The sequence below is a fragment of the Oncorhynchus masou genome, unplaced genomic scaffold (assembly GCF_036934945.1).
Source record: "Oncorhynchus masou masou isolate Uvic2021 unplaced genomic scaffold, UVic_Omas_1.1 unplaced_scaffold_2___fragment_4___debris, whole genome shotgun sequence".
NCBI lineage: Eukaryota > Metazoa > Chordata > Actinopteri > Salmoniformes > Salmonidae > Oncorhynchus > Oncorhynchus masou.
Genome location: NW_027016543.1, coordinates 334,076 through 355,756, shown reverse-complemented (window position 1 = coordinate 355,756; position 21,681 = coordinate 334,076). Strand labels below are relative to the sequence as shown.

At 43.6% G+C, this 21,681-nt stretch overlaps 3 protein-coding genes across 4 annotated transcripts; 2 read left to right on the top strand and 1 right to left on the bottom strand.

The window, feature by feature from the left end:
- Nucleotides 1-3,614: 3,614 nt before the first annotated feature.
- Nucleotides 3,615-4,859, bottom strand: htr1ab (5-hydroxytryptamine (serotonin) receptor 1A b). Its single transcript, XM_064964591.1, has one exon. The coding sequence runs from the start codon at nucleotides 4,857-4,859 to the stop codon at nucleotides 3,615-3,617; it is 1,245 nt and encodes a 414-aa protein (XP_064820663.1).
- A 713-nt stretch (nucleotides 4,860-5,572) lies between these two features.
- rnf180b (ring finger protein 180b) lies at nucleotides 5,573-16,238 on the top strand. Of its 2 annotated transcripts, XR_010455469.1 has the most exons (8): nucleotides 5,573-5,662; nucleotides 6,377-6,482; nucleotides 8,234-8,332; nucleotides 8,459-9,295; nucleotides 11,954-12,167; nucleotides 12,312-12,437; nucleotides 12,702-15,893; nucleotides 16,158-16,238. XR_010455469.1 is itself a non-coding variant. In XM_064964590.1 (7 exons), the coding sequence occupies exons 2-7, from the start codon at nucleotides 6,402-6,404 to the stop codon at nucleotides 12,893-12,895; spliced, it is 1,551 nt and encodes a 516-aa protein (XP_064820662.1). In that variant the 5' UTR covers nucleotides 5,573-5,662; nucleotides 6,377-6,401; the 3' UTR covers nucleotides 12,896-15,947. The 2 variants fall into 2 exon arrangements, 1 of the variants encoding a protein (XP_064820662.1); XM_064964590.1 differs by lacking the exon at nucleotides 16,158-16,238 and having other exon boundaries at nucleotides 12,702-15,947.
- Nucleotides 16,078-20,195, top strand: LOC135538693 (regulator of G-protein signaling 7-binding protein B-like). The gene is made up of 6 exons (XM_064964593.1): nucleotides 16,078-16,598; nucleotides 17,089-17,261; nucleotides 18,004-18,134; nucleotides 19,419-19,563; nucleotides 19,785-19,855; nucleotides 19,956-20,195. The coding sequence occupies exons 1-6, from the start codon at nucleotides 16,449-16,451 to the stop codon at nucleotides 20,045-20,047; spliced, it is 762 nt and encodes a 253-aa protein (XP_064820665.1). The 5' UTR covers nucleotides 16,078-16,448; the 3' UTR covers nucleotides 20,048-20,195.
- The last annotated feature ends 1,486 nt before the right edge of the window (nucleotides 20,196-21,681 follow it).

Sequence of the window (21,681 nt, the reverse complement as noted above, 5' to 3'; positions counted from 1 at the left end):
ACCAGGGGCTTTTCTTCCCTTCCACGGAAGGAGCATGACTTTGCCACCAGTGCCCTCCTCGTGTTCTCCAATCCACATGGTGATTTAGTGAGGAGTGCACTCTTTATCCACTCACAGACCCAACAAGTGGCTCAACTGGAGATTGCATAGGAATCTGAAGGGCAGCCTCATGATTAATTCTCCATCATGGTTCTGTCTGTGTGAAACGATCTTCCGGCTATTTGCAACAGAAAGAGACCATTGTACAACCAACAAACACTGCTCATTGTTGGAAAATAAGAGGAGAATGAGTGAGATGTGACATGTTGATGGATGGTTGTGTGGAGGAGTGGGCCTTGGATATGGTTAAATGGCCAGGAGATTTTCGATTCTTCTGATCAGAGCAGGAACAATGTGGGCCCTCTGTTCCTCTTTATTCCTGTATTCTAGACGCCCTTTGATCAGATAATTGCCCCTCAGACCCGGAGTTTGAAGGCCCTGAGGGTCGCTGTGGCAACGTGGCTTGCCGTCCTATGTTCCATTGAGTGGTCTTTAGTGGGCCCAGCTTGTGTGGGAAGGGGTGCTGTGTGTGCAGAAAGAAAAAGTGTGACATGCTCCACGGGGCACACTGGTCAGTTTATATAGGTGGTTGCTTATGAACTCAGCAAAAAAGAAACGTCCTCTCACTGTCAACTGAGTTTATTTTCAGCAAACTTAACATGTGTAAATATTTGTATGAACATCACAAGATTCAACAGCTGTAACATACACTGAACAAGTTCCACAGACGGGTGACTAACAGAAATGGAGTAATGTGTCCCTGAACAAATGGGTGGAGGGGGTCAAAATCAAAAGTAACAGTCAGTATCTGGTGTGGCCACCAGCTGCATTAAGTACTGCCGTGCATCTCCTCCTCATGGACTGCACCAGATTTGCCAGTTCTTGCTGTGAGATGTTACCCCACTCTTCCACCAAGGCACCTGCAAGTTCCCGGACATTTCTGGGGGGAATGGCCCTAGCCCTCACCCTCCGATCCAACAGGTCCCAGATGTGCTCAATGGGATTGAGATTAGGGCTCTTTGCTGGCTATGGTAGAACACTGACATTCCTGTCTTGCAGGAAATGGCATTGTCATGTCAGGATGAGCCTGCAGGAAGGGTACCACATGAGGGAGGAGGATGTCTTCCCTGTAACGCACAGCTTTGAGATTGCCTGCAATGACCATAAGTTCAGTCCGATGATTCTGTGACACACCGCCTCAGACCATGACGGACCCTCCACCTCCAAATCGATCCCGCACCAGAGTACAGGCCTCGGTGTAAAGCTCATTACTTCGATGATAAATGCACAAAAAACATTCACCTTAATTTAACCAGGTAGGCTAGTTGAGAACAAGTTCTCATTTGCAACTGAGACCTGGCCAAGATAAAGCAAAGCAGTGTGACACAGACAACAACACCTACCCATCACCCCTGGTGAGACAAAACCTCGACTCGTCAGTGAAGAGCACTTTTTGCCAGTCCTGTCTGGTCCAGCGACGGTGGATTTGTGCCCATAGGCGACATTGTTGCTGGTGATGTCTGGTGAGGACCTGCCTTACAACAGGCCTATAAGCCCTCAGTCCAGCCTCTCTCAGCCTATTGCGGACAGTCTGAGCAACCGGTGTTGGTGTAACTCGGACAGTTGTTGTTGCCATCCTGTACCTGTCCCGCAGGTGTGATTTTTGGATGTACCGATCCTGTGCAGGTGTTGGTACACGTGGTCTGCCACTGCAAGGACGATCAGCTGTCCGTCCTGTCTCCCTGTAGTGCTGTCTTAGGCGTCTCACAGTACGGACATTGCAATTTATTGCCTTGGCCACATCTGCAGTCCTCATGCCTCCTTGCAGCATGCCTAAGACACGTTCACACAGATGGGCAGGGACCCTAGGCATCGTTCTTTTGGTGTTTTTCAGAGTCAGTAGAAAGGCCTCTTTGGTGTCCTAGGTTTTCATAACTGTGACCTTAATTGCCTACCGTCTGTAAGCTGTTAGTGTCTTAACGACCATTCCACGGGTGCATGTTCATTAATTGTTTATGGTTCATTGATCAAGCATGGGAAACGTTGTTTAAACCCTTTACAATGAAGATCTGTGAAGTTATTTGGATTTTTACTAATTATCTTTGAAATACAGGGTCCTGAAAAGGGACGTTTCTTTTTTTGCTGAGTTTATATGTCCTGTTTCACTGTATGTACAAGTGGGTCACCTGTACAAGTGTAAGGTTTGAAATGTGTATTTTGCATATCCCATCTCCCCCTGAGACGCTCTTAGAGAGTGGGGTCACGACCATGGTGAAAGTTAGATTTGTGTGGTAACAATACAGTTTCATATTTAAAGTAAAGATAGGACAGTCTTGGGTAGAGTCTGTTGCATGAGTGGATTCCTTCAGCCTCTGGAGATTTGCTGAAAGTCACACAGAGGGGTGTGTGTGTGTGTGTGTGTGTGTGTGTGTGTGTGTGTGTGTGTGTGTGTGTGTGTGTGTGTGTGTGTGTGTGTGTGTGTGTGTGTGTGTGTGTGTGTGTGTGTGTGTGTGTGTGTGTGTGTGTGTGTGTGTGTGTGTGTGTTTGTGTGTTTTGCACAGAGAAAAGCCCTGCTCTGAGTTGAATTGGTCTCTACTATGCTGTGCAAATATTTAATCTGTGTTGCTATGTGCACACACACACACAAACACACGCATACACACACACACTTGCAAACACACAGTATAGTAGGGAAGTGTCGCAGGCTTACTAGGCAGTTGGTTTTCAAAGGTTGGTATTGTCGGGTTTTCAGCTTTGACTTTTTGTGACTTGTTTTTAATTAATTTTTTTTAAATCCCTTAGTGACATGCCTCAATTGCAAAATACAATTTGGAATTCCTGAAATTATTGTATCTAGGATAAACTAAAAGCACAGGTCAGTGGTGGCTTTCAACATTACACTTTCAAATGTTTCCTTATCTGATCATGTACAATTTTGAACACGAGACCATCTTTGTGTGTGTAAGTAATTTGGAGATATAACAGGTGATTTCTGTGAGTAACTCATCCACCAATCTGTTGTAAAATAATGTCTTCTTTGCTGCGGGCTGATTTGGGTATAATCCAAAACGCTATTATGGAAAAACGAATTATGCTTTTTCTTCCATAATGACTTTCCTTTGCTGTTAGATTTAGATTTGCCTCAACACAAAGACTATTTCTTCCTGAAATGCTATGGCAAATGCCCAAGAGGTAATATGAATCTCCCATTATGCACACATATCAACACGGTAGTACAGAAGTTTCTGAAATAGGACATTGTTTATTGAACACAACAAAGCATGTTTGACATGGGCATGAGTGGTCCGCTCTAACATCCAGCAATCTTGTTTATAAAGTTTCATTAAACTCCTGGTATAATAATACAAATGATTAATAATATAACAACACGTATAACAGTAATAATAATACAATTATTTTTATGAAACAACATTCCTATCAACTCTCCCACCTCTCAATAAATGTATATTTCACTGAGTGGTGGCACTGGAATGGTTGTAAGCTGTGTCTTCTACAAACTTCAGTCAGAAGTCCGCAGTCAAACGTTTTAGACCATACGAGGATGATGCTTATACTTATGTTTTGAAGTAGTGACATTTTATTATTTTCTTAAAAGCACTTTGGAAGTCCTTGTTGAAGTATGCGTAAATTATGGGATTCAGTAGGGAGTTGGAATACCCGAGCCAGTTAATGACGTCCTCGAGCCACTTTGGCATTTGGCACGACTGGCAAAAGGGCATTACCAGGGCAACGATAAAGAAAGGCAACCAGCAAAATATAAAAGTTCCCATAATGATACCCAGCGTCTTTACCGTTTTGCGCTCTCTGGCCATGGCCATCTTTCTCTTTGCCTCCATGTTCTTATCGTGTCTACTCTCAAAGAGCGGTTCGGATTTGGGGGTGTTGGGGAGTGGTAGGTTGTTTTTCGAGTTGCTGTGAACCTCGATGATCTCCAGCGACTCGCCGTCCTCCGCGTGCTTGACCGCGCCGTTTACGCATAGGGTCGGTTTGGGCTTCACGCTCCTCTTCCAGCTTTTACTCGGGTCCCCATTGGTCCTCTTGTGGAAAAGAGTAGGGGACAGTCCCAAACAAGAATCAGACACTTTCTTTTTATCTGTTTTACGCACGGTTCTCCTGATTCTAAACCTCGCGGCTTTGAATATCCGCCCATATAAGACCAACATGAGTATCAACGGAATGTAGAACGCGCCAAATGTTGAGTAGATTGTGTACCATGGGTCTCGACTAATAATGCATTGCTCGGGGTTTGCTATGTCCTCCGCCTTACTACTCGGCTGGGAACGCATGATCAACATGGGTGGAACAGAGATAGAGAACCCGACAAACCAAGTGACACTGATCAGAACCGCCGCTCTTCTGGGCGTCCTCTTCTTCATATACTCTATGGGTTCGGTAATGGCCCAGTACCTGTCCAAGGCGATGGCGCACAGGTGCAGAATGGATGATGTACAACATAACACATCTAAAGAGATAAAAATATCACACGGTACCTGTCCGAGAGCCCACCTGTTTAAGACTTGGTAAAGGGCAGCCATTGGCAACACCAGAACCGATACCATCAAGTCAGTCACGGCCAGAGACCCGATCAGATAGTTCCCTACATTCTGAAGATTTCTCTCCAGGGCGATAGCTGCAACCACACACGCGTTACCAAATACGGCACAGAGAATGAGCGCAGCCAGGAGAAAGGACGGGAAGATTTGGGAACTTAATTTCACCTCCTCGGAAGTAGCTGTCGAGGTTTCGTTTTGAAAATCAAATAGAAACCATGCGGCCGTCGAGTTGTTTCTTTCCTCCATGTTGATGAAAAAGGAAGCGCTCCTCAGTGACATTGTGTCATCTCCCGTGCCCAATAGACCTCCACCCTTGGAGAGCGCGTTGTGATCTACAGCTGGACTCTGCGCGGCGCGCTCAGTATGCACACTGTGTCGGTTGGTGACGACTGACGAGGGGGTTCATTTATACCAGTGATGGAAAATACGTCAGTTGGCTGTGAGATTGAAAGAGAGATGTTCTGTCCACACCAACAGTTGGACTCTCTGAGAGAGTGCGCGCAGTGAGATGCAGGTGCTATCATCCCTTTACCAACAGGATTTGATAGAGCACTAATAACAATTAATTGGAATAGACACACACACACACACACACACACACACACACACACACACACTCGTTTTCAACGTTTGTATTTGTATGATGCATTTATTATTCATTGTTTAGATATGAGCAATAGCCTAAATTATTATAGAAAACCACAGCTGTAACGGAAACCATATGACTATGCCTGTCCTTTCTCAATTACGAAAATATTACAAACGAATCTGCCATTGCTGTTCTTGCTTTAAAAAAATATATGGAATTTATTGAAGTTATTTCTCAGATCAGCACCATGGACAGCGTACCTCGCTGTGACCAGGTCTGGTGCTGCCACCTGGCGTAGACCGACATGGCAGCGGGGATTACTTGTGAAGTTTGGTGCATCTGACGCTCCGTAACAAAAAGCAGTGACGTCATTGTCCTCTAACTTTCGGACAAATTTTTCTTCTATTAAAATGTTAATTAATTGTTTCGAAGGGAACGCATAGGAATTTGGAAATCCCAGGTAGGATATGTTACTTTTCAGTATGGCAATTGTTTCAAAAGCCATCGTCATAAACATTTGCATTTGTCAAAAAGAATGAACAGAAATGTTGAACTAGGAGCACACCGCCTCACGAGAGGAGAGGAATTTCGTTTTTAGATTTTTGCTTGCTCGATTTAGCTCAGCTGGCATGGCTAGTTTTGTATTTCACGCTACTAATAATACTCATTGACATTTGAATGTTGCCTTTTTTATTGATTTTTTTATTTTCGTAGTAAATAAAAGACTAAGTGTTTATTAGCTGTTATATCATGAAATTGGCGTGACGCTGCTGTATAGGGCTATGGCCATGCACGGTTAGAGGAACTGCATCCATGACCAAGGTTGAGTAGATAGGCCTACTTTCTCAATTTGACTCTTAGTTGAATTGTTGTCAGTTATGTTAAAACGAAGGCTGTATACGAATATAGGTACACATACAGTAAGCCTTTTTTCATCAGTTTTCCTGAAAACCCAAGAGTCATTATCACATGGATCATATTGTGATTCAACCTTATTTGGGTTCATCTTCTTACAGTGCTTCAGAAACATTCCCATTAGCCTTATCACCTGTGCTGAATGCATATCACATGTTGTGGTATCCTCTCCATGAGAGGAAATATATGCTCCCTGCCTATTTGTCTGTGTGTTGGCATTTAGCCTACTGTGCCCTCTTTTTCATTGATTCTGTGGCAGATGAGAACAGCAGACATCAGTCTCTATGGACAACCCAGGGGCAGTGGCTATGCTCCGCTGCAGGAAGTGTCGTAAAGGTTTTGTAGACACAGCATGCCTGCATCCGGTGAGTGACGGGGTTACTTTTCCAGCTAGTATAGTGTATGTAAAGCACATAGGAACGCATTCTGACTCCCAAGGCAATATTTCAGAGGCTGTCCATCAAGCATCTCATGCTGCGTTCGCACAGGCAACCCAATTCTGATGTTTTCCACTAAATTGGTATTTTGACCAATCACATCATCTTTTTCAGAGCTCATCTGAAGAAATCAAGAGAATTGGGCTGCCTGTCTAAACAAAGCCTCAGAGTAGGAATGCTGATCTTGTATCATTTCCCCCTAGTCCATGTAATCTTATTTATTGTCATCTAAAAGGCAAAACTGATCCTAAATCAGCACCCATACTCTGAGATATTTCTTACACACAGCCCCTGAAGGGCCCTGCCTTAGACTGCAAAAACATCAAAGTAATTTTGAGTGTAGTAAAGGTCAGTGACTGCACTCCAAACAATCCTCTCAATCCCTCCTAAAGTTCATTAAGTCATGATCTAACCTGGTGGAACAAGACGGTCCATAGCTCACATTCTGATTCGTGTTACTGTGACAGTGTTGCTTCCATCCTTTTTCTTGCCCCAACCAGGGTTGTAAAGAAGGGGTCGGCAACACATTTTATTTTGCCCCCCAAAGTTTTTAGAAAAAAAATGTGTATATAAAAAAATACTAAAACCACCAGGTATTCAACTAAAAGTCTGTTCCCAAGTGTTCCCACAAAGATTCTCAATGTAATCAAGGTATGAAAGGATTGTTATTTTCAAATTCCATCTCTTTTTGAGTTTAGTTGTCAATATCTTAATTATGTTCACCATCCTCTCTGACAAAAATCGGCCCATGGCTGAATCTAGTTTCCTGCCCCTGATGTAAAGTCTCTCAGTGGTAGGTGAGAAAATAGAGCAGCACGTGTCTTTAGCATTTTATTAGCATCCCCATTAGTCGCTGCTAACAGCAGCTACTCTTCCTGGGGTCCACACAAAGCACAAAACATGAAATGCTACAAAACAGCAATAGACAATAACAACTCAAGGACATAACTATACACATTTAAAATAAGTATGTACACTTTCATACACTAAGGCTACTGTACATCTGTAACGATTTTCGTTGGTGGAAGGAGAGGAGGACCAAAGTGCAGCGTGGTACGTATCCATAATACTTTTCATCCAGAATGAATACACAAACAAAAACAACAAAACGATAAACAAACAGTTCTGACAGGTGCAACAAACACGAACCAGAAAAAAATAACTACCCACAAATCATAGTGGGAAAACAGGCTGCCTAAGTGTGGTTCTCAATCAGAGGCAGCTGTCAATCGTTGTCTCTGATTGAGAACCATACTTAGGCAGCCTGTTTTCCCACTATGGGTTGTGGGTAGTTGTTTTCTGTCTTTGTATTCTGTACCAGACAGAACTGTTTCGGTCTCGTTCATTCTCTTTAGTTGTTTTTGTCATTCTGTGTTCATTTCATTAAATTGACGATGAACACTTACCACGCTGCGTGTTGGTCCTATGATTCCTATTCCTCATCATCAGACAAGGAGGAGACATTTACGCCGCACATACATTTCACTATTATGCTTATGTGAAATAAACAAAACCATTCATCAGACAGTGTTTCACCATAGGTCCTTTACTCCTGTTGAGGTCATACAAGGAAAAGAGCAATGTTTCTTCAGTAGGGAGAGCCAGGCTGGTGTTATAACATATGGTTAGGAGTTGACCGGGTCTGTACTGGGTAAAGATGGTAGTTTATCTCCCTACAGATAGTGCCTGATGATGACACAACGGCAGCAGGTACATGCAGTGTCTGGCACATGAACGTTGATACACTGCCAGAGTGGATACTGACGTCAGTTCACCAGGTAAGGCTTTGTGTTTGTACAGGTGTGTGCTAGTGTTTGATTTGCACTGTGTTCTTTTGTAACTTTTGGATAAAAATTTGAGACAAGCCTATCAGTTCTTTCTGTTCTAATGTCCTCTTTCTGCAGGCCCAGTGGACAGTGGGGAAGCTGAACTGTGGGAACTGTGGTGCTCGCCTGGGTGGCTTCAACTTTCTCAACAACACCAAATGCCCCTGTGGTCAGGAGTCCACCGTGCACCTTAGCAAGAGTCGGGTCGACCAGGACCACAAACGCTACCTTCATGTGGTCAGACCGCAGACGACGAGAGGTAGGGGAGGACCGGGCTGCCTGAAGGGCGAGCCGGTGGGTTCTCACAGTGAGCAGTACAGGTCTGAAGTCGGGGAGGACTTTCTGGTTGGCTCACAGCTCTGCTGTACTTCTGTGTCCCGCCTTAACGCTGAGAGCCGACCAATCACAACACACCCAGATGCCTTTTTCCAGTTGGCTGACATCAGAGCCACCCAATCAGTTCCATTGAGCTCCCCCAGCATTGTTTCTCATACGAAGTTTGGTGCGAGGGGCAGGTTGGAACCCTCCTGTAGCTCTGGCTCCCAGACTGGCCCTGTTGAAGTGACTGAGGGAGAGGTGAGGACTGGGACAGAGCAGCTGCCCTATTCACCTGTTGTGTCCCACACCCCTCATCTATTTGCAACGAGTATTATTAGGTCGCCTACCTGCCTATCACGTCTGACTAGAGAGACCCCTGGTTCTCGTCTTCTCTCCCTGAGAGGGCCAGGTGTCTCCCACATCCCTGGAGAGCAGGAGGAGGAGAGAAGGGGAACCCCCACAGAGCTCCAGGCCCAGGTAGTAGCCAACAATGCTTCTCCAGCCAGACAAAGGTTCAGCAAGAAAGAGAAGAACTGGCTGAAGAGCCAGAGGAGGAAACAGAGGAAGAAAGAGCGCTGGCTCCACTCCCAGGAACAGGTGCGAATTGGTCATGGTCTCATTTGAGATCCGATGGTTATTTACAGGTGGAGAGAAAGAGACACTTGCTTTGGCAATGTTAAAATATGTTTCCCATGCCAATAAAGCCATTGAATTGAGATATGTGCCGGTAAAAGACATCTGGCTGTAACAGAAATGTCTAATGGAGTTATTCATGTAATGGTAAGTCAAACATTCATACAGTTTAGTTTGTCCAGTATTTTAGTTACATTGCATTTTTGTAAAATTATTCTTGACCATTTTGTTGAGCTTGCAAGACGACCACATTGGAGTCCCTGTGGTTGTTAGTCTGACACTGTTTACCACAAGCAGTTAAATTGGGGCAAAAAAAACGATTTAGTCAGCCACCAATTGTGCAAGTTCTCCCACTTAAAAAGATGAGAGAGGTCTGTAATTTTCATCATAGGTACACTTCAACTATGACAGACAAAAGGAGGGGAAAAAATCCAGAAAATCACATTGTATGATTTTTTAATGAATTTATTTGCAAATTATGGTGGAAAATAAGTATTTGGTCAATAACAAACAAGCAAGATTTCTGGCTCTCACAGACCTGTAACGTCTTCTTTAAGAGGCTCCTCTGTCCTCCACTCGATATCTGTATTAATGGCACCTGTTTGAACTTGTTATCAGTATTAAAGACACCTGTCCACCACCTCAAACAGTCACACTCCAAACTCCACTATGGCCAAGACCAAAGAGCTTTCAAAGGACACCAGAAACAAAATTGTAGACCTGCACCAGGCTGGGAAGACTGAATCTGCAATAGGTAAGAAGCTTGGTTTGAAGAAATCAACTGTGGGAGCAATTATTAGGAAATGGAAGACATACAAGACCACTGATAATCTCCCTCGATCTGGGGCTCCACGCAAGATCTCACCCCGTGGGGTCAAAATTATCACAAGAAGGGTGAGCAAAAAATCCCAGAACCACACGGGGGGACCTAGTGAATGACCTGCAGAGAGCTGGGACCAAAGTAACAAAGCCTACCATCAGTAACACACTACGCCGCCAGGGACTCAAATCCTGCAGTGCCAGACGTGTCCCCCTGCTTAAGCCAGTACATGTCCAGGCCCGTCTGAAGTTTGGATGATCTAGAAGAAGATTGGGAGAATGTCATATGGTCAGATGAAACCAAAATATAACTCTCAACTCGTCGTGTTTGGAGTACAAAGAATGCTGAGTTGCATCCAAAGAACACCATACCTACTGTGAAGCATGGGGGTGGAAACATCATGCTTTGGGGCTGTTTTTCTGCAAAGGGACCAAGACAACTGATCCATGTAAAGGAAAGAATGAATGGGGCCATGTATCGTGGGATTTTGAGTGAAAACCTCCTTCCATCAGCAAGGGCATTGAAGATGAAACGTGGCTGGGTCTTTCAGCATGACAATGAACCCAAACACACCGCCCGGGCAATGATGGAGTGGCTTTGTAAGAAGCATTTCAAGGTCCTGGAGTGGCCTAGCCAGTCTCCAGATCTCAACCCCATAGAACATCTTTGGAGGGAGTTGAAAGTCCATGTTTCCCAGCAACAGGCCCAAAACATCACTGCTCTAAAGGAGATCTGCATGGAGGAATGGGCCAAAATACCAGCAACTTGTGAAAACCTTGTGAAGACTTTGACCTCTGTCATTGCCAACAAAGGGTATATAACAAAGTATTGAGAAACTTTTGTTATTGACCAAATACTTATTTTCCACCAAATAAATAAATAAATTGCACAATTGGTGGCTGACTAAATACTTTTTTGCCCCACTGTACATGTATGACACACATTTCAAATTCCTTCACCTTACTTTGACTGTGTCTGGAAGGGGGGAAGTTATATCTTGCCTTTGATAATGTAGTCGCCCATCAGCTAAGCAAACACAAACACAGAAGATTAGTGAGTTGGGTGTTGCCTGCCAGGTGGGTGACTACATTTCCCTGTGTTGTCAGCAGTAGCAGAGAGATTGTTGGTTGACAGTAACCAGTGTGGACCTACAGTGTATATGATTGAGAGACACTTACAGTACTGTGGAGTGTGGACTACAGGTACTGCGCTTGTTCTAGTCTTGTGGATGAACCCATATTATAGGTTGATTTATGTGGTTTGATAAAGTTGACTAATCTTGTGCCAAGATGAGTTTAATTGTTTTTGGTTGATAGCTTGTAAACTCAAGCCCTTCCACGAACCACTCTAGTCATGGTTACAGTTGGTTTCTGTTTTATGGGTATCTGAATTGGGGTGACTAGTGCATGTCAACAAGCCGTCCATTCTCCCCAAACCATAGACTCTATTGCCGGTCAGTATTCTCTCACAATGACACTCGACAGGCTGATTGGAGTGCTCTCATATCATATGTTAGCATCATGAACAAAGAGATGTAAAAAGCAACAAATGGGCCAAATGTCCCCTCCTTTTCCGAAATTCAGAAGATGTAAGCACCTGCGAAATTGTGATTTGTCCAAATGATCAGTGATGACAAATCAAAGTGCCAGAAACAAAGTGCCTCGCTAATCGTTGCATCCCACAGTCTGTTGACAGACGCTATGATACCATTTATGACGTGCGTCTGTCCACAAGAGATTAGTGTTACTGTTAGATATTATTTTCCATATTGCCTCACTATTATTTTATCTTATTGTATATAGAGTGTGACAGGGCTGCTAACAGACAGTGAGGAGGTGGACAGAGAGGGCTACACCTGTGCTGTGTGCCTGGATGTCTACTTCAGTCCCTATAGCTGTCACCCCTGTGGCCACATCTTCTGTGAGCCCTGCCTCCGCACGCTGGCCAAGAACCGGCCAGCCAACACCCCCTGTCCCCTCTGCCGCACCCTCATCTCACACACACTCTTCCAGAAAGGTGAGTTACGGCTTCAATTTATGGTGCATACTCCTCCCAATGGTTCTGTTATTGATAACAAATAGCTGTTTTCTCCATAGCTGTAAATAGTAAGAAGCCCTTTGAGAGATTTAACTAAATTGTTTAATTTCCTTTTGGTTTCAGAGCTCAACCAGACAGCTAAGACTTTTTTCCCGAAGGTCTACCACTCACGGAAACACAACTTTCAAAAAGCCAACTGTGCTAAATGGCCTCTTCCCAATTGCCCAAAACGTTTCCGCATCTTTTGGAGTAAGTGGATGTGTTGCTTGCAATAGATATCTGATCATCTGTAACTCAGTTTGTCTTATTTTTGTGCAGTCTTGTAAGCTCTTATGCAACAAACATGTTATAATTATCATGTAACTAATGAGTTTCTCACAAAGTGAATGTCTCTTTTAGTTAACTAGCATGCCAAGCTTGAGCAGTCCTAAACAAAAACCCATTATTGTACATGTGTACACTAGGGACTGTCTGCCTCCCTCTCTGACCCCAGTTTCCCTGTTTGTATCCCAGGGTACCAGGGGCAGGTGGCTCCAGGGAGGTGGTGGCACTTTGCCCCAGCAGGCTTTGCCCTGGATGCCCTGGACCTGGCCGACATGCGCGGCTGGTTCTTCGATATTGACCTGGTCATCATCTACATCCACTCTGTCAACTGGATACTGGCCCTGCTGGTTCTTTGCTTTCTAGCATACCTATTCTTGTCTTGAGTGCTGTTTGTGTATTTAGCCAGCGATGGCTGACCTCTAAAAATGGTACAGCTGAGGTTTCTGGGTGATGTAGTATTGTGCCTAATAGTGCTTACTGCCAGGTAACTCACCTGTCACCTCCATATGTTAACTGGAATCATGAGCAGTCCTGTGGGGAACTGTGAGGTGGGTTTTTTTTTTGCAGTTGGGGAGGTCATATGTATAGAAATACCAGTACTCAAATGAAGTTGTGTAGATGGGCTTATTTCATATTTTGTGAGAGTTTTACATAAAACAATTTTGGATTTACAGTGAAAAGATTGTATGAGGGATAGAAGTGAAAACGAAAAACCAATAATTATTATTGTTTAAAAAAAATCTGGTTAGGAAATGCACAGAGATCTATAATAATAGGCCTATTTTGATAGATGTATGACCAGTGGGCCCGCTCTGTCAAGGACTTCCCTCAGGTCATCAACATGAAGGTAGAATAATCACATACAGTACCAGCCAAAAGTTTGGACACACTTACTCATTCCAGGGTTTTTCTTTATTTTCACTATATTCTACATTGTAGAATAATAGTGAAGGCGTCAACTAGGAAATAACATGTGGAATCATGTAGAAAGCAAAAAAGTGTTAAACAAATCAAAATCTATTTTATATTTGAGATTCTTCAAAGTAGCCACCCTTTGCCTAGATGACAGCTTTGTACCCTCTTGGCATTCTCTCAACCAGCATCATGAGGTAGTCGCCTGGAATATGTTTCAATTAACAGGTGTGCATTGTTAAAAGTTATTTGTGGAATTTCTATCCTTCTCAATGTGTTTGAGGCAATCAGTTGTGTTGTGACAAGGTAAGGGTGGTATACAGAAGATAGCAAGTCCAAGTCCATATTATGGCAAGAACAGCTCAAATAAGCAAAGAGAAATGACAGTCCATCATTACTTTCAGACATGAAGGTCAGTCAATAGGGAAATGTCAAGAACTTTGAAAGTTTCTTCAGGTACAGTTACAAAAACCATCAAGCACTATGATGAAACTGTCTCTCATGAGGACCGCCACAGGAAAGGGAGACCCCGAGTTACCTCTGCTGCAGAGGATAAGTTCATTAGAGTTAACTGCACCTCAGAAATTGCAGCCCAAATAAATGTTTTGCACAGTTCAAGTAACAGACACATCTCAACATCAACTGGTCAGAGGAGAATGAGTGAATGAGGACTTCATGGTCGAATTGCTGCAAAGAAACCACTACTTAAGGACACCAATAATAATAAGAAGAGACTTGCTTGGGCCAAGAAACACAACCAATGGACATTAGACTGGTGGAAATCTGTCCTTTGGTCTGATGAGTCCAAATGTGAGATTTTTGGTTCCAACCACGGTATCTTTTTGAGATGCATAGTAGGTGAACGGATTACCTCCGCATGTGTACTTCCCACCATGAAGCATGGAGGAGGTGGTGTGGGTGTGCTTTGCCGGTGACACTGTCTGATTTGATTTAGAATTCAACGCATACTTAACCAGCATGGCTACCACAGCATTCTGAAGCGATACACTGTCCCATCTGGTTTGCGCTTAGTGGGACTAACATTTTTCAACAGGACAATGACCCAACACACCTCCAGGCTGTGTAAGGGCTATTTGACCAATAAGGAGAGTGATGGAGTGCTGCATCAGATGATCTGGCCTCCACAATCACCCAAACTCAACTCAATGGAGATGAGTTGGACTGCAGAGTGACGGAAAAGCAGCCAACAAGTGCTCAGCATATGTGGGAAGACTGTTGGAAAAGCATTCCAAGTGAAGCTGGTTTAGAGAATGCCAAGAATGCACAAAGCTGTCATCAAGGCAAAGGGTGGCTACTTTTAAATATATTTTGATTTGTTTAACACTTTTTTGGTTACTACATGATTCCATATGTGTTCTTTCATAGTTGTGATGTCTTCACTAGTATTCTACAATGTAGAAAATAGTACAAATAAAGGAAACCCCTTTAATGAGTAGGTGTGTCCAAACTCTTGATTGATAATGTACATCTCATATAACTGTAAACGTTTTATTCAATATGCACTACATGACCAAAAGTATGTGGATACCTGCTCGTCGAACATCTCATTGCAAAATCATGGGGATTAATATGGAGTTGCCCCTTGCTTCTATAACAGCTTCCACTCTTCTGGGAAGGCTTTCCCCTAGATGTTGGAACATTGCTGTTGGGTCAAGGGCGTTACTGAGGTCGGGCACTAATGTTGGGCAATTAGGCATAGCCAAACCCAGATTTGTCAGAGGGACTGCCAGTAAAGTGTGATTCATTACTCCGGAGAACGAGTTTCCACTGCTCCAGAGTCCAATAATGGAGAGCTTTACACTACTCCAGCCAACGATTAGCATTGCACATGGTGATATTAGGCTTGTGTGCAGCTGCTCAGCCATTGAAACACATTTCATGAACAGTTCTTCTGCTGGAGTTGCTTCCAGAGGCAGTTTGGAACTTGGTTGTGAGTGTTGCAACCCAGAACAGATGATTTTTACGCTCTACACGCTTCAGCACTCAGCGGTCCCGTTCTGTGAGCTTCTGTGGCCTACCACTTCATGGCTGAGCTCTTGTTGCTCCTAGACGTTTCCACTTCACAATAACAGCACTTGACCGGGGCAGCTCTAGCAGGGAAGAAATTGGACAAAATTACTTGTTGGAAAGGTGGCATCTCTATGAGGCGCTACATTGAAAGACCCTGAGCTCTTCTGTAAGGCCATTCTGCTGCCAATGTTTGTCTATGGAGATTTTATACACCGATTTTATACACCTGTCAGCAACAGGTGTGTGTGAAATAGCCGAATCCACTGATTTGAAAGGGTGTCCACATACTTTTGTTTATATAGTGTATTTTAGTACTGTTGCAATTTTGTGTGTTGCAGGGACTCATTGTAATATTTTGTCTTACCAGTGTGTCATTCAGTGTATTACCAATGATAGACATCTTATATACATTTTACAGAACAAATTGCCAAATCTCTGGTAAGTTATGTGTCAAATGTACAGTTTTCATTGGTTTGCAATTGTGGTGACAATAATACATTGGTTTACTTGCAGCCAACAGTAGCCTGTATGTCTGTATTCTGTATCTCACATCGGTCGGGGAGGCTGTGATGTGCGTAAATTGACGAGATTTACTTTGAGCATTCATTATTCCTGCTGGTCTTTGAATGTGCTGTTGCTCATGCCAGATACGAATAATATTTGTAGATATTTGCGTTTATTCTCAATACTTTCCTGCGACAGACCCGCTTGCTTTGGAGTCGTCGACGCCTCAACAGTTAACGGGATGCCGGAGCAGTGACAAATGGTTGGCTCAGGCTCCCCATGAATTCGCTTCTCAGGTGAAAGCACGACAGAAGACCGTTCAGCCGCAGTTGGCCTTCTGCTGGGGTGAAGGTGACTCGCTTCGCCGCTGAGGAGAGAGATGCAGAGAAGAAGCTGCGAGCCGTCCACTACTTGCTGTCGTCCTGCAAGCTGAACAAACGAATATTATAGATAGGCTGGCCGTGGGATTTTATCAGTGACTGTGTATGCATGTGTTCTGCACCGAACGGGCGCATTAACCGCCCCAGATCCGCAGCGAACATTTTCCAGCTCGGCAAACCACCGCAGAGGGACCCCGAGCGCCGGGAGAGCACCGAGAGCGCGCGGAAAGCCCAGCGGGCCGTAGGCGACTGTAGGATGGTGAGATATGATCTATCGTGCATTATTGGTAAAAGCAATGGAGTCATTTCTGCCGTACTAGTATAAGAGCAGACACTATCCTATATATATTTTACCCACAACATGCGCAACGCTAGATATTCTAATGTAATTATCCAGATACATTTTCTTACCAAGCAACATTTATCTGCCAACTAAGTCCTAGATGGTAGTCCAGGAGCCATGGAGAAATTCATTTAAGGATGTCCTTGAATGGTTTCTTAACGCTTTAAGGTGCGATAGACTCAATGATGTATGTTGCACTCAGAAGGGCATGCCACAAGGATAGCTACTACAATATTACACCAATGTGCCACAATTAGTAGTTGTGTGTATATATCTATGTATATATGTGTGTGTCTCTATAGTGCAATAGTGTTATTAAAGTTTAGGCCTATATTGGGCCCTTGAAAATCTATGGTGCTATGCATTGACTTGCTGAAAGGGGTTATGTGTACATGTTGCTTCCCAGACTGTCCAAGAATTCAACACTCTTGTGGCGCTGTACCGAGAACAGGTCATCTCTATTGGGGAGATTTCTGCCGATTGTCCCTCTTTACGGGCCGTGCTGCACCGTACCAGGACCAAAGGATGCGCTATGGCCCAAGCTGCCCATCAAAACCTCACCGTGATATCTGGGTCTGGGTAAGGAATCTGCGTTTACGATATACGGATAGGCTACAATTTAATGAATGTGATCTGTTGACATCTTCAGTCGTCACTGGAGCTGTCCTCGGTGCTAGTGTGTCAATCCAAGCCCTGCTATTCGACAGGATAATTAAATACAGTAGCAGGGTTGGGTTCAATTCAATTTCAATTCAGAAAGTAAACCAAATTCCAATTCCACGTTTTACTAAAACCAATTAAAGATAATTGTTATTGGAATTTAAGTGTAGACTACTTCCTGAATTGACTGGAATTCAAATTAAATGTACCCCAAGCCTGTACAGTGGGCTACTTGGAATCTATGATACAGTTACTGGATGTGAAATTTTGATGTCTTCAATTGCCGCTTGAGCTGTCCTTGTTGCTAAGCGTAATCTACTCATAAATGATCTGCTCTTCCTTAGCCATTAAAGACCCCTCACACCTCCAGTCCCTTTAGAGCAAGGATGGGCAATTAGCGCCTGCGGTCCCCCTTAAGTGGGCCCATGGATCAACAACATGTTACATAGGGCCATATCGACTGCATGTGTGGGTATGGATGTGGATATGCAGACCCGTAAGCCACTGTGGCCCCCCATGATGAGCTCATATTTTTTTGTGGTCCTCACCAAAGTTGCCCACCCCTGCTTTAGAGCCAGGGGGTTTCACGAAGGGCTAGAATAAGAGCCAGTGATAAGATTTGAAACGGTCCATTCTCCTACTGTATGTGTATGTGTTGTAGGCCAGAGGATGGGGAGATCCACCCAGAGATATGCCGGCTCTTCATCCAGCTGCAGTGCTGCCTGGAGATGTTCATCACGGAGATGCTCAAGTCCATGTGTCTATTGGGGGTACTGCAGCTCCACAGGAAAGGTGAAATACCAATCTCAACCAGCAGAGGGAAGGATAGTAGCTACAATATTATTTATTTATTTTTTATTTCACCTTTATTTAACCAGGTAGGCTAGTTGAGAACAAGTTCTCATTTGCAACTACGACCTGGCCAAGATAAAGCAAAGCAGTGTGACACAGACAACAACACAGAGTTACACATGGAGTAAACAATAAATAAGCCAATAACACAATAAACAAATCAATGACACAGTAGAAAAAAGAAAGTCTATATACAGTGTGTGCAAAAGGCATGAGGAGGTAGGCAATAAATAGGCCATAGGAGCGAATAGTTACAATTTAGCAGATTAACACTGGAGTGTGCAGGTAGAGATACTGGTGTGCAAAAGAGCAGAAAAGTAAATAAAATAAAAACAGTATAGGGATGAGGTAGATAGATTGGGTGGGCTATTTACAGATGGACTATGTACAGCTGCAGCGATCGTTTAGCTGTTCAGATAGTTGTTGTTTAAAGTTGGTGAGGGAAATAAAAGTCTCAAAATTCAGTGATTTTTGCAATTCGTTCCAGTCACTGGCAGCAGAGAACTGGAAGGAAAGGCGGCCAAATGAGGTGTTGGCTTTGGGGATGATCAGTGAGATATACCTGCTGGAACGTGTGCTACGGGTGGGTGTTGTTATCGTAACCAGTGAACTGAGATAAGGCGGAGCTTTACCTAGCATAGACTTATAGATGACCTGGAGCCAGTGGGTCTGGCAACGAATATATAGCGAGGGCCAGCCGACTAAAGCATACAGGTCGCAGTGGTGGGTGGTATCAGGTGAGTTGGTAACAAAACGGATGGCACTGTGATAGACAGCATCCAGTTTGCTGAGTAGAGTATTGGAAGCTATTTTGTAGATGACATCGTCGAAGTTGAGGATCGTTAGGATAGTCAGTTTTACTAGGGTAAGTTTGACGGCTTGAGTGAATGAGGCTTTGTTGCGAAATAGAAAGCCGATTCTAGATTTGATTTTTGATTGGAGATGTTTAATATGAGTCTGGAAGGAGAGTTTACAGTCTAGCCAGACACCTAGGTATTTATAGTTGTCCACATATTCTAGGTCGGAATCGTCCAGTGTGGTGATGCTAGTCGGGCGGGTGGGTGCGGGCAGCGAACGGTTGAAAAGCATGCATTTGGTTTTTACTAGCGTTTAAGAGCAGTTGGAGGCCATGGAAGGAGTGTTGTATGGCATTGAAACATGCCATACAATATGAAATAAATGGCATCACAGGTTACCCAGTATTATATGTTGATCATATCCCAGGAAAGGATTCATACCCGGAGCCCAGGCTGGACTTCAAGATGGATGAGAGTTCTGATGTACCCATCCTGGAGGAGCGCTCCTCCTCACCTGTGGACTACCAACATGAGTCCTGGCTGGTGTGCACCGATATTGAAAACATAGAGAGGTATAGTGTAATGCAATATGCTTACACACTCATGGTCTTTCACGGTCAACAGAAAGCCCAGGCCACAGAGTACTGTTTAAACCATACATGAATAGGATTATCAACCGATTGGACATTACAAGTTATAGTAGACATTCATGTTTCAGTTTGTGGGTAGGCTTCCTCTGTGACCATGTAGAGGTGGTAAATGGATTTACCAATGATTCACCCTGTCTCCTCAGGGACATGCGAGAGATGAGAAACCTACTCAGCAAACTTAGGGAGACCATGCCTTTACCACTAAAAAACCAAGGTAAGTAGCATTTGTACTGTAAGATTGTGTTAAATCATGAAAGATACACAAGATGGAAGGCACTGCACTGTACTCAGGTTCCTCTGTCTGTGTTGTCTAGATGACAGCAGTCTGCTGAATCTCACTCAATACCCGCTAGTCAGGCAGAGGAAGAGGCGCTTCTCTGGGTTCTGCTGCCTGGTGTCTGGCTGAGTCAGTCGGGTCCTGCAAGCAGCAGCAAGGGCAGCACACCAACCCTACACAACACCTTACATGTTATTACTGCCATTTGGGGAAGGAACTTTCTGATCAGTCTGTCTTTATTTTGTATAATGATTATATGTAGAAAAAGCTATTCAAATATAATGTTACAAACATGCATATTTTGCTATTATATTATTCAAGCTGTCACTCTTTGTAGAAAAGGAGGACCCTTAGGTCTATAGACGAGCACAAACAGATGTGCCAAACTGATGCCATGAGAGATGCATTATGTTGGTAGACAGCTTTGCCTAATCTTTGCCTTCAGACATCTTCCTCAGAATGTCATTATATTTCTTCACTGTGCGATGCTTCTTTTACAGTCTTCCATGAAAAGGAAATCTGTCTCCAACTTACTTTTTCCATCACAAGGGCTTTGCAATGCTCCATATCAAAAACACTTCTCATTTCATGTAAATACAGTATATAAATGGTGATAAATGTTTTGTATGAAACTTTCTTTGAATAATGTAACTATAGATTATCTAAAGATTGAATGTCTAAATCATTTGCATTGATTTATTTTGATGTCTTGGCCCAAAGTGTACAGCATGAATATTGCTATTTGTACTGTGGTAGATGTGTAGTGTATAGATGTTGTGCTATAGATTGTTGTACGGCTGACAGTATGTATAGGCCATTTTATAATGTGAATAAACTTTTTGTATTTAAATAATCATTTTTGTCTGGTTTATAGAGAGGCTCTGATCGGTTGTTTCTTGTTGGTTTCAGAGACCATGTAAAGTATACTTCACATGAAGGAGACAAATGGACCTATTCTTTGTAGTTGTGGGTACTTGCAAAGCTATAAACTTCATCAATCACAACATGAAACTATTTTATATTTTATCAGCGTGACAGGAACTCAGTGTTCCACCCATGACCCCTATTTCCACACTCAAGGGAGTGTCAGGGGTCAGAGTTGTAGAGACAACTTACAGCTGGTGAATGTTACTGGAATCTGGAATTTCCAGCCACTTCTTCCAGTAAGGGGACAGGATGGAAGGTTGCGAAAGGAGGGTTTGGAAGACTTGGGAATTGTGAACTTTGTGTTGTCATGGCTTACAGGCTGACTACACCGCTCACGTTGAGTGCGCGAGTGTTGCAAAATAAATGTAGAAATCTATGTTATTCAATTATTGTACCCACACTGCTTGCGCGCACCAACGAGCGTCTGCGTTGCCAAGGGCTAAAATAGAAGTCAGTTCTATTTGTGACGCAGATAGCGCTGCAAGTCCTGCCACTCCCATCTCCTCATTGGTATATAGAAGTAGATACCCACGTGCCATCTCATTGGTTATACCCACGTGGGTGACTGAAAAACGAACAAGGTCGGTGGCGGTAATGCACCTAATTTCTAAAAGTTGCCAATCGGCGGTATAAAGTCCAGAGAAGAAATAGCCTGGAAGGAGGAGAGATGACTAGAAAAGATTTGGTTGACCGTTTTATGTGTGGATAAATTGTCGGAGTAGAGGACCTTGTGCATTTCAGGTAAAATAACAACTCAATGTTTATATCCCAGGACAAATTAGCTAGCAACAGCAAGCTATCTAAATAAGACAAATTAGCTAGCAAGTGCAAGCTAG

Coding starts and splice junctions, on each gene's coding strand:
- htr1ab (XM_064964591.1), bottom strand. CDS start 4,859: ATGGAGGAAAGAAACAACTCGACGGCCGCATGGTTTCTATTTGATTTT.
- rnf180b (XM_064964590.1), top strand. CDS start 6,402: ATGGACAACCCAGGGGCAGTGGCTATGCTCCGCTGCAGGAAGTGTCGT. Junction 6,483..8,233: donor ACACAGCATGCCTGCATCCG/GTGAGTGACGGG, acceptor ATCTCCCTACAG/ATAGTGCCTGATGATGACAC. Junction 9,296..11,953: donor GGCTCCACTCCCAGGAACAG/GTGCGAATTGGT, acceptor TATTGTATATAG/AGTGTGACAGGGCTGCTAAC.
- LOC135538693 (XM_064964593.1), top strand. CDS start 16,449: ATGTGTTCTGCACCGAACGGGCGCATTAACCGCCCCAGATCCGCAGCG. Junction 18,135..19,418: donor ACTGCAGCTCCACAGGAAAG/GTGAAATACCAA, acceptor ATCATATCCCAG/GAAAGGATTCATACCCGGAG. Junction 19,564..19,784: donor GATATTGAAAACATAGAGAG/GTATAGTGTAAT, acceptor CTGTCTCCTCAG/GGACATGCGAGAGATGAGAA.